This window comes from Gobio gobio (assembly GCF_949357685.1).
Source record: "Gobio gobio genome assembly, chromosome: 21".
NCBI classification, from domain to species: domain Eukaryota; kingdom Metazoa; phylum Chordata; class Actinopteri; order Cypriniformes; family Gobionidae; genus Gobio; species Gobio gobio.
Genome location: NC_137117.1, coordinates 37,647,650 through 37,664,600, shown reverse-complemented (window position 1 = coordinate 37,664,600; position 16,951 = coordinate 37,647,650). Strand labels below are relative to the sequence as shown.

Sequence of the window (16,951 nt, the reverse complement as noted above, 5' to 3'; positions counted from 1 at the left end):
GAAGCATTCCTCGCATTCCATTCATTCCTAAAGGGGTTAAATTGACCCGGGAAGTATTTGTTACGTTTTTAATTTCAACCACATAACTCCTCGAATCCAGTCAATTTTTGTGTGTATTAATGGTTCAAGTGCGACAAAAGTCCTAGGGTCTTAGAACACTTGATGAACTCTCAATAAAAATTTTTTTTAAATAATTTCGGGTCAAAATGACCCGAGGGACGGATGAGGGTTAAATCGACCCATACCACCAAACCTGTCCATAACCTTACCCGTATCTATCTTAATAGCAGCACAACCTATTTTAAAGTGTTAACCTTATAATAAGTAGAGTTAGCTTTTAATCTTTGCATGTGTGTATGTTCATGTAGTTCATATTCTGGCTAAAAAAGCAACTACTTAGGCCCCGTTTACACCTGGTGTTAAGATGCGTTTTGGTCGATTGGATCACAAGTGGACGCTAAATACAGGTGTAAACGAGTCTAAAGCGTTGAGCTTGTCCACTTTGGACCACTTCCAGAGGTAGTTGAAAACACATTCGACCAGATTGCTTTCGTCGTGTAAAAGCTCATGTGTGTTTGAACAGCCACAAAAAGAGCGTCTACTGACCTAATGCGTAAACATTAGGGGCGCGCAAGCCAGCCGGGATTAAAACTTTGTCAGCTGAAGACCCAAGTTTGGTTGGAAGAGGAAAAACGTACCAAGATGAAGACAGGAAGAGACCATCTGACCAAAATATACTATAATATTTAACCTTTTGTGCAACCTTTTCAAAGCAACAGATAAAAAGCCCGACTCAGGGAAGCTGTGTAGGACCTCATGGGTTGTTTCTGGGCTCAGGATGGGCGTGTGTATGTGCGCTCTCACCCCTGACTTGCGCATGCTCCCTCGTGGTTTGGGCACGGGTCTGCTGCTCTTGGTCTCGATGATCTCGGCCGCTCCCGCCGCGCTCTGCTGCTGTCTGGTCCTCTGGGCCTGCAGTGCCAGCTGATAGGCCACTTCAAACGCCTGTCCCAGCGTCAGAATGATCTCATAGGTCAGGTTCTGTCAGGGAGGTGGAGACGCAGTAATTAGCAGTGATGAAGGGGTGCTTAAACAGCTATTAAGAAATTATCAAAGACTTAAAATGACCTCAATCCATCTTCAGAGGTTTCTTAAACAGCCTCATCAATGGAGTCATACATCAATACATTTCTACAAGCCTCCACCATTATACTGCACTTAAAGAGGCTTTTTAACTCAAAAACTGTGTATTAACAAGCTTAGTTATGTCAAGTAGTGTAATGAAGAGCGGCTCTTCATATAATTGCACATTAGACAGCATTGAGTCTCCGAAAAAGGGCATTTTTCTTCTTTTCTAATCTAGGTCAAAAAGAAACGCTGCAACAGTGAACGTAAAAATGATTCAGAAAGAAATAGGGTTTGTAACTTCAGCCCGTGTCTCTTTCTTCTTCACATCAAGCTTTTGAAGATCCAGAATTGCGTATCTGACATGGTCTACAATTAACATCATTTGATAAACTTGGCTAAAAAACGAAATGGCAGGCCTTTTTTTCTTTGATCCGCAATTAATTATTTACTGAATTGAAATGAATAAAGCAGCAGGGTTGTGTAAATAAACTCTGAGAGCAGCATTTCTCTGTGCGGTCAGAGATGCATCTATGGCTGTGTTCAGACTGCAGGTAAATGTTACCCAAAATCAGATTTTGTTTTCTCACATGTGACTCGGATGAGTTTTTCTCATGACAGTGTGAACAGCACAAGCCACATGGCATCTGATCTTTTCAATTGTGGTCCTAAATCCGATACAGGGCAGATGGATTACCGGAATTGGTAATAATAATAAATCAGAATTGAGCACTCGCAGTGTGAACGTAGCCTCAGACCAGTGTTAATTTTGACAGCATATTTTGATTTAGTTTTAGTCATAGTCTTTTGACTAAAATGCCATTTAGTTTTAGTCATATTTTAGTCACCTGAATTGTTTTGAGTTTTAGTCAAGTTTTAGTCGACTAAATCTACAGTAGATTTAGTCTCCTAAAATCTAATGAGTTTAGTTCAATTGTAATACATTAAGCATTTAAGTATTACATAACCGACTGTCACTTGAACTGTCATTTTGTTTTTGACATTAAAAATACACGAAAGAGAGCTCAATTCACTTTTTTGTTTGTTTTAAAAAACATCTATATAGTTTTTATAACTTTGTATTTCTGTTTTAGTTAGTAGGCCATATCAGGTTAAGCTAAAGCTTCAAATAAGTTTGTTTATTTATTTTTTTAATTTCAGTTAACATTTATTTAATTTCAAGTAATGAAGATTTGTTTAATGGTTTTAGTGAACTATTATAACCCTGATACTTTATTGAATATGTGTCAAATACTGGTCTTTCCTCCTGACTATGAATTAAATGGGAATTAAATTAAATACAGTTTATTGTGTAAGCAAAAACGAGTATATAATGCGTGACTTTTAATTATAAAAGGGACACTTATTTTGAAATCTCGCCTTACTATTGCAGTTGCAGGAGCTCATTCAAGTTCAGATGAGGAGATAAAATATGCATTGTTACAACCGTCTAAAACATATTACTATATAAACATCGTAAAGTAAACATTGTCATTATTCATCAGCATTAGTTCATAAACAATTGCCTGGCATAAATGTGTTATTGATTGATTGAGCCGCTCTGGAGCGCTGGATTGGGGATGTGTGAGCCTGTAGGCCGTGTGTTCTCCAGCGGTTAGATCAGCTCAAATCAAATGTGCGCATCTGTTACACAGGACATCAGTTCTGACTGGATCTCTTCCCTAATCGACTTTCCCTAACATTTGTCTCGTTTTTATTTGTTGACGAAAATGACAGTTGATTTTCGTTATAGTTTTTGTCATCCAACACTAGTTTTTATTTAGTTATCGTCTCGTTTTCATCAGTGAAAAAAGGTTGTTGACGAAAATTATGACGAAAATTATTCGTCAACGACATGAACATTGCCTCAGACTGCAGGAAAGTGTGGCCCAAATCCTATTTTGCTCACATGTGACTCAGATCTTAACTCAAAAGTAAAAGCTTATAGCTATTTATTAATCACCTGAATAGTCAATGATCAGCTCTAATAATCGCTTGATTTGTGAACTATTACATGAATGGTTAAATTCAGCTTTACTAGAGTCTGGCTGTAAGTATTGAAGGTCTAGTGTGTGTCTGTATCATTCAGGAAACTGTATGATCAATGTAATTTTAATGGGCTGCTGCTCACAATCTCTCCTATAAAACTCTTTGAGATACTATCAGAGTCCTGGCCCACAGCGCTCTACACACCACAGAGAGAGAGAGAGAGAGAGAGAGAGAGAGAGAGACATATCCAGAAACATGACTATGAGCAGAGTAGTCTCTGCCTCAGACGTCACGCCCACAGACCGCTGGCTGAACAAAGATGCCGTGATGCCAAACCCCCTCATGCAAGAACGTCAGCATGTTTACAACTGTGACATTGAGCGCTTATCAGGACTAAACGCTGGATTTTCAAAAGCATGTGAAGTATGTCAAGTTCGCGGTATAGACACACCGGTCTGTTATTGTAGGGACATTGACGTTACAATTTTCACGATCGCTAAACATGACGCAAAACAAAACGAACTGTGATTGGTTGCCAGTCAGACGGACTCTGCGATGGAGTCCAGACCTTCTGCTGTCAGTCTAAAGGTCTGGCGATGTGAGACTATGAGCAGAGCTTCCCAAATTGATCATGACATTCTGACAGCAGACAGCAGACATTCATCACAGACAGCAGGAACATAAATTTTAAATTGTACTTGATAAAAAAAAAGAGCTTTTTTGCAGAAGTTAAAAATAAAACTGAAGCACAACAGCTGAGAACCACTGAAGCGCTCATCTCTCACACAGCGTACTGATGGTCGTGTTTGTCTCACCACGTCTACGGTGCTGAACACATGGCAGTAATGATGGCTGCTCTGCAGATCTTTAGTGATGTAAGCAAAGGTGCAGAGGTCCTCCGGGTCCTGAGCCGCACACGAGATGTTTCGGATCTCATGTTCTGCGATGATGTTCTGCACACACACAAAACCAAGACGATATTAGGAAACAGAGCTTCAACAACAATCACAGAAACACACACACGCACGCATAGAAACATGACAGCACAAAATGGCGACTTCACTGTAAGGGACCGGCTCATTCTAAGGTAATAAAAACATAACGGTTCATTACTTAAGGTCTTTATACACCACTGCAAACATAGTTATGTATATTATATTGCATTTCTGTCAATATATCCTCATAAATACTACACAATGAAACTTTAAAGAGATCAAATACACAATATATGACGCACAAAATAAGAATGCCGGTCTTGGCGAGTATCCATGTAAACGCAGTCAGTTTTGTTTTAAGTGAACGTAAACAGTTGAGAAAGAAAACACATGTGTAACAGTGTAATGGATCCGTGCGTCAGGTCTTGAAGTGACAGCAGTGAAGTGACCTGCTGCCAAATTATGAGATAATATAAACATATCTATATGGTCTTTTTTCCCCACGGTATTGGTCAAAAAAGTGGCCAGTGAAAATGAGAGTGGCTGCTTTGGAAAACCACTAGCCACAGTGACTGGTGAGCACAAAAAAGTGAATGTCAAGCCCCGTAATGCTGGTTTTAAGAATAAAAACAATTACAGATTAACGTCAATGCAGTGTCTACGGAATCAAAACAATATTGGAAACTCTGATGAATATAAATAAATATCACTTCAGACACCCGTGACCTTTACCAATGCAAAAATGACAGAGCTCAAAAGTCACTCAATAAGTCTGAGTTCGTCGGTGTGTCTGTTTATCACTCATGTGATGCGATGAGAACACACACAAACACACCCCCACCCCACAGACATGTCCCGTGAGCAAGCAGGGTTTCATTTTAACGAGCGGTTGTTTATCTGCCTGCCCGGGGTGAACGGCAGAGGAGGATGATGTCATCACCTTGTTGGCAGCATCAATGAATTTCACACCCTTGTACGTGATGGAGAGGACGATGGTGGGGATCTTCCTCATCTGTTCTGTCGACCTCTGAGAGAGAGAATTATAGAATTTTTACAACATATAAGGTGAATATAATGCCCCAAATATTTCATCACAAATTTTTCATTACCATTTAGTTATAACACTGAAACCAATAGGACACAAAGTTTGTGCACAATGGGATCATATTTTTCCAAGTAAACACAAGGTGATTACTTTTATATGAAAATGACATTAATGTGACAAAGTGGGCAACTGGGCATAGCTTGAAATCACGGCTTTCAAAGTTTGTTGCTCATGAGTCTCCAGTGACAGCAGAACTCTCCGCATCCGGTTCGCACGGAGTGATTTCGATCAGGCGCTGCCATTCATAGCCCTGTCAAAATAAAAGTCTGACACATTGACCAAAACTAAAAACGGATCGGCCGACGCAACAAAACAAAACGCCAAATATCGTCCGGTATATCAGTCGACCACTCTTTGTCCCAAAGTTCTCTTCACTGTAAAACAGAAGTTCTCAATTTAAGAGCTCGGGGTTCACTAGGGGGCTCCAGCAAACATCCAAGGGGATGAACGATGTCTTTACAGTATTTCAATTAGGGATGTGCCGAACCAACCTCAATGATAATGGCAGCAATTAAACTTTTTTTTTACTGATTGGTATCCACTATTCTAAGCCAGATCCTTTATTTCCCGCCAGTTGTCACGCAGGTGTTGTACAGTAGGTGATGGTGTGCACCTTCAAGTGGATTTGCCAACAGCCATTAAAAGGAGAAGCTCAAATGTATGTGTGTGAATGAGGTCTGTTCGCGTCACAAACACACGGTACATACAGTTTTATTTACCGTCAGACTATCTGAGACGTTGACAAAAACACCAAAAATATATGGCAGGGTTCCCACTCTTTCATGTACACCAGATTCAAGGACTTTTCCAAACACCATTTATTTTATGTCAAGCACCTATCAGATTCATAACCCAGCATATGTAGTATCACAAAAGACCTCTTAAAGTAGGCTACTTAAAGGAACACGCCGACTTTTTGGGACTTTAGCTTATTCACTGTATCCCCCAGAGTTAGATAAGTCCATACATTCTCATCTTCATGTCTGGTTGTGTCTCAACGCTGTCTGACGAACCCACCGCTAGCCTAGCTTAGCACAAAGACTGGAGGTAAATGGCTCCAGCTAGCCTACTGCTCAATAAGTGACTAAATAACGCCAACATTTTGCTATTTACATGTTGTGATGTGTATAGTTACATCATGGACTAAGGCCGACAGACAATGAAAAGTTGTTATTTTCTAGGCCGATATGGCTAGGAACTATTCTCTCATTCCTGCGTAATAATCAATGAGCTTTAAGCCGTACCATGGGTGCAGCGGTGCAATGATATTACACAGAGCTTGAAAATAGTCCCCAGCATGCTCTCTGTGTAAGCGGGTTGTCACGTTGGTTATGTTGACGGAAGTTAGCCTATTTTCAGACGCTGCGTAATATCATTGCTCCGCTGCACCCATGGTGCGGCAGCAAAGTTCCTTCATTATTACGCAGGAATGAGAGTATATTTTCTATTATAGCTAGCCATATCGGCCTAGAAAATCGCAACTTTTCAATTTCAGCAAGTGTATGTACTGCTCTCCATCGGTTCAAGTTTTTTCCCCCGCTACCCCTCCACCCCCCAAACATAAGCAACGTTTCGTTCTGTCTTTGATAGCGCATATACTGTAGGACAATTTTTGAAATAACACCATTCTAAACAAAATTTCTTTCAAATTTAATTCAAGCACTTTCAAGGACCGTTGTTTTCAAGTACTTTCCAGGCCTTGAAGTACTTTGGAACCCTGTATGGACAACTTTGAGTCAAAGTAGTAAAAAAATAAAATAATTTTCAATAAAAAAAATCATATTTCTGAATAATTAAACATATTATTAAACACCAGTATTTTACTAAATATAATAATAACTTTGATTATTTTTGTTTTATTATTACTACTATTAAGCAAAATGTGCTTAGTTTATTTTATTCATGTAAAATATATTTTATATTTTTTTATTTATTGTATTTAAGTTTGTGGTGAAATATGACCGGTTTCATTGCAAGATTTACCAATAGAAAGTGCAAATATTTAAAGGACATAATTTAAAGGCACAATATGTAAGATTTTTAGATTCAAATAGCCAAAAACCACTAGAACAGTGTTATATATTTTGTTGACTTGTGTACTTGCATTATCCCAAAATGTTTCCAAGAAATAATCGATTTTAACCAGAACACGGGCCCTGTCTGTGCGGCGCCTATCAGTGACATCATACCCATGTTACACCCGATTTTTCAAAACCATGGAAACACCAAAGACGCTTTAACATATGATGTGTTTTATTGGACAGGTGAGCAACTGTTTGGATTCATTCATCGACAGAAAACGAATCATTGTTATACAGCTCGACACAGTTAGTCTTATCTGTGTTTTCTTGATTTACCGCGAGTACCATGTTTTACCATGTCTAATATCATCTAGCTCACTTTAGTGAGTGTCTCATAGTAGCCGGCGAGTGAACGCACAGAGTGGCATTATAACATAACCTTCAACACACTCAAATGTGTCTAATATGATAAAACAGCGCTGCGTTACCTCACACACACACATGAGCGGAAGAAGCGGAAGCGCTCGTCTAATAAAAGCTCCACTGCTCTCGAGCCGTGTTTCATGCTCGTCTCCAGCGCCTTCGCTCCGCTACAGTAACACTAATAATCATTTAATAGATTAGCTCATCCATAAATATGATTTCTGCCCGTCAGATTCTTTCCCACCGTCTGTAGAGGCGAAGACAACAACTCCCATGATTCCATGAAATCAAGGCGTCATCAAGCTTTGTTTTGAATAAGCCACATCTAGCGGTGAAAATTACATATTGTGCCTTTAAACGCCCTTCTTTTATCATTTACTTAGTAAAGAAAACATCTGCAGTGTTTTTTCTCTGGCTGGGTCTTTTGATTAAGTGCCTCACTCTGGCCCGACTGCTCAATCTGACTACATCTCTGCATTGAGCGGCTGAGCAAACAGTTCTGCTTAATTATTTAACCATTTAAACGCACAGCTGCTTATCAGAACAGCTCTTAAAGAGCAAACCTGCAGTCTCATTTTACACTTTCTGGATACACCTACGTATATATTATGAAACTGTCCTTTTTTTTGCGCTAGTGTCCTGTAGAGGACTCGCATGGGTGGCATTTTTCCCTGACAGTGCTGCTTGCTGCCCGTTCCAAAATATAATAATAATCTCAGCGTCCTGGCGTGACAGCTCACAGGAGACCTTGAGCGCTCACTGGCTGAAGTGAACTCACACCTACCCTCATTTTAGCACAGGCGTCCTGCGTTGACTCCGTTCCTCTTAGCTCTTTAATGAGCATTGAGCCGAGATACTGCAGAACCAGACAGACAGGACAAAAACAGAGAGAGAAAGACAGATTTCAGTTGATCTGGCAAAATCGCATCATCTAAATCAAGGTTTAAGATGATTTCAATTTGAATTATGATTTAGAAATATTATTACATTGGCCTCGTAACCGCACGATTCAAAGATGAGCTTCTCCGGCTGGTGGTGCCAGTTCTGGACCGGTGTGTACGGAGCCGCCAGACTCGGGGGTCGCAAGGTCAGGCGAGGTTCCCGCTGACGCTCCTCATATTTCTCCTTTAGGGAGGAAGAACTCTTTTAGGATAAACCGACCAAAATGTGCAACATCTGAGCAGAACCAGAAGGAATCGCTGAGTTTGACTCACTTGTGGTTGCGGCCTGTCATTGGGCCGTTGTCGCGTGGCCATGTCATACTCGGAGTCGGGTCCTCTCCTCCTCCCAGAATCCCCTGCGGGTAACAGGGGATCCAGAGAACGTGTGTAGGATTCTGAGTGACTGAGAGGAGATGAGGTCTGGGACACGAGATCCTGACACTGCAAAAGAAGTGTTCAATGAGGGCGATCAGCCAACCAGAAAGATGTGCTTCCTCATAAATGAGAGAGCGAGAGAGAGACTGCACTTTGTTATAGACTATAATCAGGGCTGATGCCAGATTTCAGAGGGACAGAAGTACAGTCCATTCAATAAGGCAAACAGCTTTCTACCTGGGTGTCAGCGGAGGAAATTACATAGCAAACACTTCTTCCTGCAAATTTATATACATTTATAAATGTATGTTATATTTATTATTTTAACGCTCCTGTTACCCTCAAATCTGGTAAAAAAATTTACCCACTAGGGTCAATTTGACCCCAGCAATTTAAACCTCCAGAATATTATATTTTTTACAAAAGGTTTTTGTCTCAGGCCATTTATGGCTGACAGCATATCTGGTGGGCCCTGGAAGTATTTTGATAACATTAGCAGCACTATGTCCCTGTCGTTTAAGTGGGGAGCGGGAACATAATAACGTGAACTACTAGTGGTTCTCGCAATAGTACAGGTATGGTTAGGCTAGGTAAGAGCCCTAAAACAGAGGGATGTTGTTTGAATTGTATATTGAATACATACAATTATTGCATGTTATAGTGACCTTTTTTTTTATATTTCTTATGTTTTATACAGCTAAAAGAGCCTGGGGTCAAATTGACCCCAAAGAACACAGATGCTACAAAATGTGTACAGGACATTGGAAAAATATTATCATGTTAATGTTATGTTTACAGAGTTGTCCACACTAAATTAGGGGGAATTTTTTTACAGACAATAGACAACAGATAATAGGAGGGTTAATTTGAATGTAAATGTTAAATTACATTTTACTAAATTTCTTTATAAAATTTTACTTGATTTTTTAAAATAAAATTACTTAATTTTTTTTAAAAACTTTACTTTATTTTTACAAAAAAATTACTTTATTTTTAATAAAAATTATACTTTATTTTTTAAAAAAGTTTTTCTTTTTCTTTTTAATTAAATTTTACTTTATTTTTAATACATTTTTATTTTAAAATAATATATACGTAGGTCTATCCAGAAACTGTCATATTTTTTTTACAAAATTATACTTTATTTTTTATAAAATTTTACTTTATTTGTTATTAAATTTTACCTTATTTTTTTTTTTTTTTTTATAAAAATTTACTTTATTTTTAATTACATATTACTTTGTTATTTTGGGGTGATATATGACCAATTTGATTTGTGATATTCATTCAACATCCTTCTGTGAGGGACAGAAGTGCTGAAGTCAAGCTGTTTTCTGTGTTTCAATGGAGGAAACACAAACAAATACACTTTCCTGTACATTTCTAGTGGACAAACTCTGAAAGTCATGGTTTGTGAAAATAAGACACGGCATAAGCATTAATCCACTAAATGAAATTACTGACAAATGTATTTTTTTGTCATTGATAAGGAAGACCAGATTAAAGATCAATCATGACAATAAACTACTGTAAAAATATGAAATGAACGCTGCAAAATAACAATGAAACAAACACGCAAAGAAAACGTTTAAAAGTCTGACACATATTTAAATTAAAACATTTATAGATCAAAAGTTAGGTCTGTTATAGTGACATATTTTAAAATTTTGCACAGACAAACAAGTTGGCCTTTAGATTTAGAATTGTATAAAATAATGTTCAGTTGGGTGAAAACAAACCCCGACCAGTTGCAACGTGTTTGCTGGCGTTTATCTGTGTGGTGTGAATGGGCCTATAGTCAACTAAAATGACATATGTTGACAAATTACATATCAGTAAAACAGACTAAAATTAATCAATATGTCATGACAAAATATTGACAATATTAAGAGACCCAAAACTGCAGCTCTTACTCTGATCTGAGAGAGGCGGGGTGGCTTGACTGGCGGCTCCTCATAGGGCCGTTCAGCTAACGATGCAATAATCCTTTTCCTGTGGCCCAACAACGTGATCTTCAGCACCTACATAAACACAAAGACAAAGACTCAGCTCCAGAAAGCAACGTTAACATCCTAAATAAAAGCAAGTTCACACCAAGAAAAGAATTACAACGATAACTATATTAACGTAACAAAATTGTTCTGTTTATTATAAGTGCACGCTGCAGTTTCAGGATATCTGCAGGTTTCACCAAGTCAAATTTAAGACTTTTTGAGACCTTTTTAAGAACATTATGAATGAAATTTAAGACCTATACAGAGGAAATGCAGTCACAAAATTACTTGCAAAGTAAATTAATTTATTCAAATTGAACAAATCAATCAAATTGCACTTCCTCATAGCTTAATCCCACCAGGATTTCGCAACATTTCTTTGTTGTTGTGATTTTTGAGATCAAAATGACATTGAAAATTTGCATTTGCCCTTTTTTCATAATTAGGACACCACATTTACCATATTATGTATTATGTTAGATCCACAATAGTCACACATTGGAATAGAACAAACAAAATACATAAATCTTGCTTATTTTGGTTTAGGAATAATGCAGGATCTCCAAAAAAACGCATGTTGATTTTTCGTTGTATTTAGTAATCGCAGAAACATGAAAAACTGGAGGACTATTAGCTGAAGAATAAAATCCGTTTTATGTGTCTGTGGTACAATCTGAAAGAGACTCCAATAACACGAAAGCTGATTGGCTGCAATATAAGCTGCATGTTGGTCCCATTTGTAGTCGTAATACAGAAAATTATATTTGGACTAGCGAAAGAAAGAACTACAGAAAAAAGTGCTAAAGTGCTGCAGGATTTCAATGAGCAATAGAGGTAGCGTTACATGGACGTAGGATAATTAATACCCGTTTAAAATTATTTAAGACCTAAAACAGAATACTTCAGCAAATTTAAGACTTTTTAAGGCCTAAAATTTAGATTTTGAATTTCTAGACTTTTATAGACTTTTTAAGACCCCGCGGAAACCCTGAGTTTTGTCGTCCGCCACTGTAAATGCTTGAGCTCTTAAAGCAGGATGGATTCTGATTGGTTGTCCGTGTTTTTGTCATTTGTCAGCTCGAAAAAAAAAATAGAGGGTATGCATTGTATTGACATCACTTTCCCACCGGAACACGCTCCCTAACCTGGACTGAGTGGCCGAAGTGCTGCTGAGTGTCTGGAGTTAACTGAGGAAACCACGAAAATGCGAGTAAAACAAATATAAAACTTGATATAATGTTCATTACAACTTGGCAAAGATTCTGTGATCCATGGATATTGACACGCAGCCAGGAATCGTGTTTTCTGACATTTATATGAGCCTGATTGCAATGCCTGTGAACACTTTATATAAATACAATATAGGAAGGACTAAATTCGGGTAACCACTAATATCAATGTCCAGCCCTAAAACTTGAATAGCTTTTGACAGTGTTTATTTAAAAACACCCAATCATGCAGAATATAAGCTGCTAAAAATTCAACTGATGAGTTGTCAATACAATATATAACAATACAATTTATAGGTTTTACCCCAAAATAAAATTTTCTGTAGCTTTCAGCAGAGTCTGTATATATATAGTTGTGGTGTGAACTTACCTATTCTTTTATATTTAGAAAGAGTTTTAGAACTATATCTTTATTATTATCATTATAGTAATCGTCCTGGGTTTGAACAAGCTTTAATTCACAACCAAGTAAGTGAATTACTTTTACAAATGAAAGAAAAACCAAGTTACTAATACACTTTACAATAAGGTCACTTTACAGTAAGCTAAAATTGGTTAATGCATTAACAAACAACAAGCAATACAATTCTTTAATAATAGTTAATAAAAATACAACTATTCATTGTTTGTTCATGTTAGTTCATGTAAGAGCCCTGCACGGGCCTCAAAACTAGGCCCGAGATGCTGAGGCCCTAGCCCGGCCCGTGTCCGACAGCTTATCCTCCCTATTACACATTATTTGCAGCCATTAAAATAGTTCAGTTTTGTTTTTAATGTCAAATTAGTTAAATTTCGTTTTGTCTCTTTATTAAGTTAATTTAGACAAATGTTTGAAGCATTTTGTTGTTTGTTAAATTAATGTTTTTGTTATTTAAAGTGATGACCAAGCGGCCAGCGGCCGACAGTGAGTTAACCCAATGCTTTAGCCTCTCAAATCAGTACTTGACTTGTCTTGCTTATAAAACCCATATAAAACACTTAAAGCATCATTTAAACGTTTAGCCTACTATCACCACCATCACAGTAAAAAGGCATTTTTGACAAGATGAGGCAGGCAGATCGCAACAGCGCGCGCAAACGAAACGGGCTACACAATCAAAAAAAAAAAAAAGAACACATGCTGGTTGTCTTACCTACCTCTCCGTTCAATTCCGTTGCTATATGCACATTTAATTTTTTTTTTTTTTTTGGGCAGTATTTCAGGTTAAAATAGAGACTAGGCCTTCAGAATAAATTTTTTTTGAAGGCAGATTAGCTCCCTCTTTTGGAATTATTTAAGGAATCATGCAACCATGGGTGTAATCACTAGCAGTCGGTTTTGAACACATTTAATGATTTTTTTTTTATGGATTTGAATATATTTTTCTGTGAATTTGTGTTTTTGCAGATTTCCCATTAATTTCCTATGGTGGTCATTTTTGACCGAAGAGCACAAGTGGGAGTATTGTTTTTACGACCACTTCATGCCCTCAATTTTAGTGTGTGTTTACATACCTAATGCTAGAAAAGTCACCAAGTCTTCATTACGATGAAGCTGTGATTTTTAAAAATTCTAAATGTGGTTCATAGGTTCAGTTTTTCATAGGTGTGTGTGTGTGTGTATAAGTGTGCGTGTGTGTGTGTGAGTGTAGGTGTCAATATCACACTCTTGATGTTTCAGAGTGTCACTGCTTTACTGCTGTGTACTTTTTTTCAGCATCGTGGCCGATTTGTAGATTGTACACACAAATATTCTGAGAATTTTTGTGTTTTTGCAGATTTCCCATTCATTTCCTATGGTCGGTCATTTATGACCGAAGACCATGAACGCTACTTTTTTTTACGACCACTTAGCATGCTCGAATCATGACCCCATTTTTTTGTGTGTTTACATACCTAATGCTAGAGAAGTCACCAAATTTATATCATTCCGATGAAGCAGTGATTTTTTAAATTTCAAAACAGAAAATGTTCTGGTCAGAAATGACCAAAGAGCACCAGAGGGTTAACAAACGTAACCTTTACTGTAAAGTGCTGCCAATGCTTTATATAAAAACAAAAAAGCAGTCGATATCAATTACTGTAAATGTTTGAATGTATGATGTTCTCCTCACATTTACAATCTCCAGCTCCCACAGGTTCTTCACACATTCTAGCGTGCGATAGCCACTGGACAGGAAGTTGTGCAGGTATTCCTGAAGACCCAGGACGTCCAGCCATGCCGCGAGGGACGTGCTGCCGTCACAGCCCAACGCTTTCACCTGCAGAGGTCAAAAACAACAGAGAACCAACTTCAGACCCAGTACAGATAAACTACCAGCTGACTTACAACCAACATTATAATAACAAAGGATATCCTACAAGCTAACACTGATAGAGTCATAAGTGATCATAGACAATCGTAGCATGAACCAAATCCTTTTAGAGCGACACAGACCTTTGGTAAAGAGCGTGAAGCACTGAGGATCTTCCTGCGATGTCCCGGATCCGTGATGCCAATTTCTCTCAGATCTTGCTCTTCCATTACATCATTTCCCTACACAAACACAACCATTAGACATATGCTGTTAAAGCTAGTGAGGTTTATATATAAAACATGGAAGAAAAAATGAAAAATAAATCTCTTAAAAGAAGTATGTTGCTTCTCACGTGAGCTGATCTTGTTTAAAGATTATTAGATGTAAAGACTATAAATACCACAACACAACACAAAAAGAGAGCTAAATACACAACTCCATATCAATACTGAAGGCAATAGAGCTCCACTTGGTCAATGTGTCTTTGTCTGAAGCAGCACACGGTTTAAATTAATGCATTGCAGCGAACCATAGAGAACAGCAGCATCTATTTTAATCACTAAACCACCCTTACTTTCATCAACAAACATACAGAATGTCTCCACTTCATGGATTAAGGACACAGTATATATCAGTTGGACAGAGATGAACACCTCACACTGTTTGTATGTGCGCGCGTTTCGTGTTTCTTTATTGATCAGTGCTATATACTCTAAACACAGTACGCCTAACATAGCAGCGTCTGAGCGATCGATGCAAGACCGAGAGCAGAGAGCAATCTTAAGGTGCTGATCTCACAACGAGACCTTACGCACACACACACAGAGAGAGAGAGAGAGAGAGAGAGAGAGAGAGAGAGAGAGAGAGAGAGAGAGAGAGAAGAGAGAGAGAGAGAGAGAGAGAGAGAGAGAGAGAGAGAGAGAGAGAGAGAGATAGAGAGATAGAGAGATAGAGAGATAGAGAGATAGAGAGATAGAGAGAGAGAGAGAGAGAGATAGATAGATAGATAGAGAGAGATAGAGAGAGAGAGAGAGAGATAGAGAGAGATAGAGAGAGATAGAGAGAGATAGAGAGAGATAGAGAGAGAGAGAGAGAGAGATAGAGAGAGATAGAGAGAGATAGAGAGAGAGAGAGAGATAGAGAGATAGAGAGATAGAGAGATAGAGAGATAGAGAGATAGAGAGATAGAGAGATAGAGAGATAGAGAGAGAGAGAGAGAGATAGATAGATAGATAGAGAGAGATAGAGAGAGAGAGAGAGAGATAGAGAGAGATAGAGAGAGATAGAGAGAGATAGAGAGAGATAGAGAGAGAGAGAGAGAGAAAAGACCCTTCCTGCACCTGAAGGGTCACTATAATAAATAGCATTGAAACTGTGTCTAAAATAGGATAAACATTACAAACAGATCTTAAGAATTTACAGCAAGTGAGTGGTAGTGTTTTGAGATCTACAATGATGTGAACTGTGTTTTACAGTGAACTGGTCAATTTACAGTGTCCAGCATGTGTACACCCATTACATCAACCACAAATTGTGTGCTGTGGAGAGAAAAATGACTCCTTTGGAGCTCCGGCTGTCATTATGTGCCGATTGAGCGAGAGATTGCTTGCAAAGATAAACACTGCAACACAATACTTCAGTTACAATCCCAACTTCAACAAGGACATTTTACTGCTAAAACAACAATAACATCAAACCGTAACCCAAACCGTACGCTGTATTTATATTTTTATAAATAAAGAGCTACTTGTTAAAGTGATGTTGCCAGGGGGGTTCGGGGGAAATTTAGATTTTCCTGATCTACACGTGTGCATTTTAATTTATTTGAAGGCCAAAAAAGGATTACAGTAGCTTTAAAAGCATGTCATGGCCAGTAGCATATATTATTTGTCCAGCAGATGAGAACAATGTTGAGTGACCCACACTACAAAATGGAAATGCAGAATATTTATGCTTACTGTTGACAATACACAATCACATGTTTCAAGGATTATTTTGCATAGATGTCACATTTCAATGAAATGCCAATGCAATCCTTCTGTGTCCAGAGGGAAATTAGCAATTTATATGAGAATCAAAGATTGGTTTCAGCAAATAGTTTTTTTCCTTAATTGATGAATGTTTGTGGACTAATCAGTTCAATTAAGAGCAAGTAACACTAAAGCCCAATTTATACTTCTGCGTCGAGTGTACGCCGTAGCTACGTCGTAGGCTGTGTATATATTATACTATACTATACTATATTATATTATATTATATTATATTATATTATATTATATTATATTATATTATATTATATTATATTATATTATATTATATTATATTATATTATATTATATTATATAAATTATATTATATTATATTATATTATATTATATTATATTATATTATATTATATTATATTATATTATATTATATATTATATTATACTATATTATATTATACTATACTATACTATACTATACTATACTATACTATACTATACTATACTATATTTTTTTATAGAGATATATAATATATATATATAATATATATATA

General features: G+C 37.5%; 1 protein-coding gene across 11 annotated transcripts in view; it reads right to left on the bottom strand.

Moving 5' to 3' along the window:
* LOC307117829 (ankyrin repeat and SAM domain-containing protein 1A) overlaps window positions 1–16,951 on the bottom strand; it is a 155,449-nt gene that overhangs the window by 10,334 nt on the left and 128,164 nt on the right. For all 11 annotated transcript variants that reach the window (XM_079802982.1, XM_079802985.1, XM_079802978.1 and 8 more), the window contains 9 exons: window positions 14,554–14,652; window positions 14,231–14,377; window positions 10,828–10,935; window positions 8,813–8,980; window positions 8,586–8,723; window positions 8,383–8,454; window positions 4,990–5,076; window positions 3,930–4,067; window positions 865–1,041 (listed from right to left, as the gene is read on the bottom strand). In XM_079802982.1, the coding sequence (XP_079659108.1) occupies window positions 865–1,041; window positions 3,930–4,067; window positions 4,990–5,076; window positions 8,383–8,454; window positions 8,586–8,723; window positions 8,813–8,980; window positions 10,828–10,935; window positions 14,231–14,377; window positions 14,554–14,652 (1,134 nt within the window). The remainder of the gene's footprint in view (window positions 1–864; window positions 1,042–3,929; window positions 4,068–4,989; window positions 5,077–8,382; window positions 8,455–8,585; window positions 8,724–8,812; window positions 8,981–10,827; window positions 10,936–14,230; window positions 14,378–14,553; window positions 14,653–16,951) is intronic.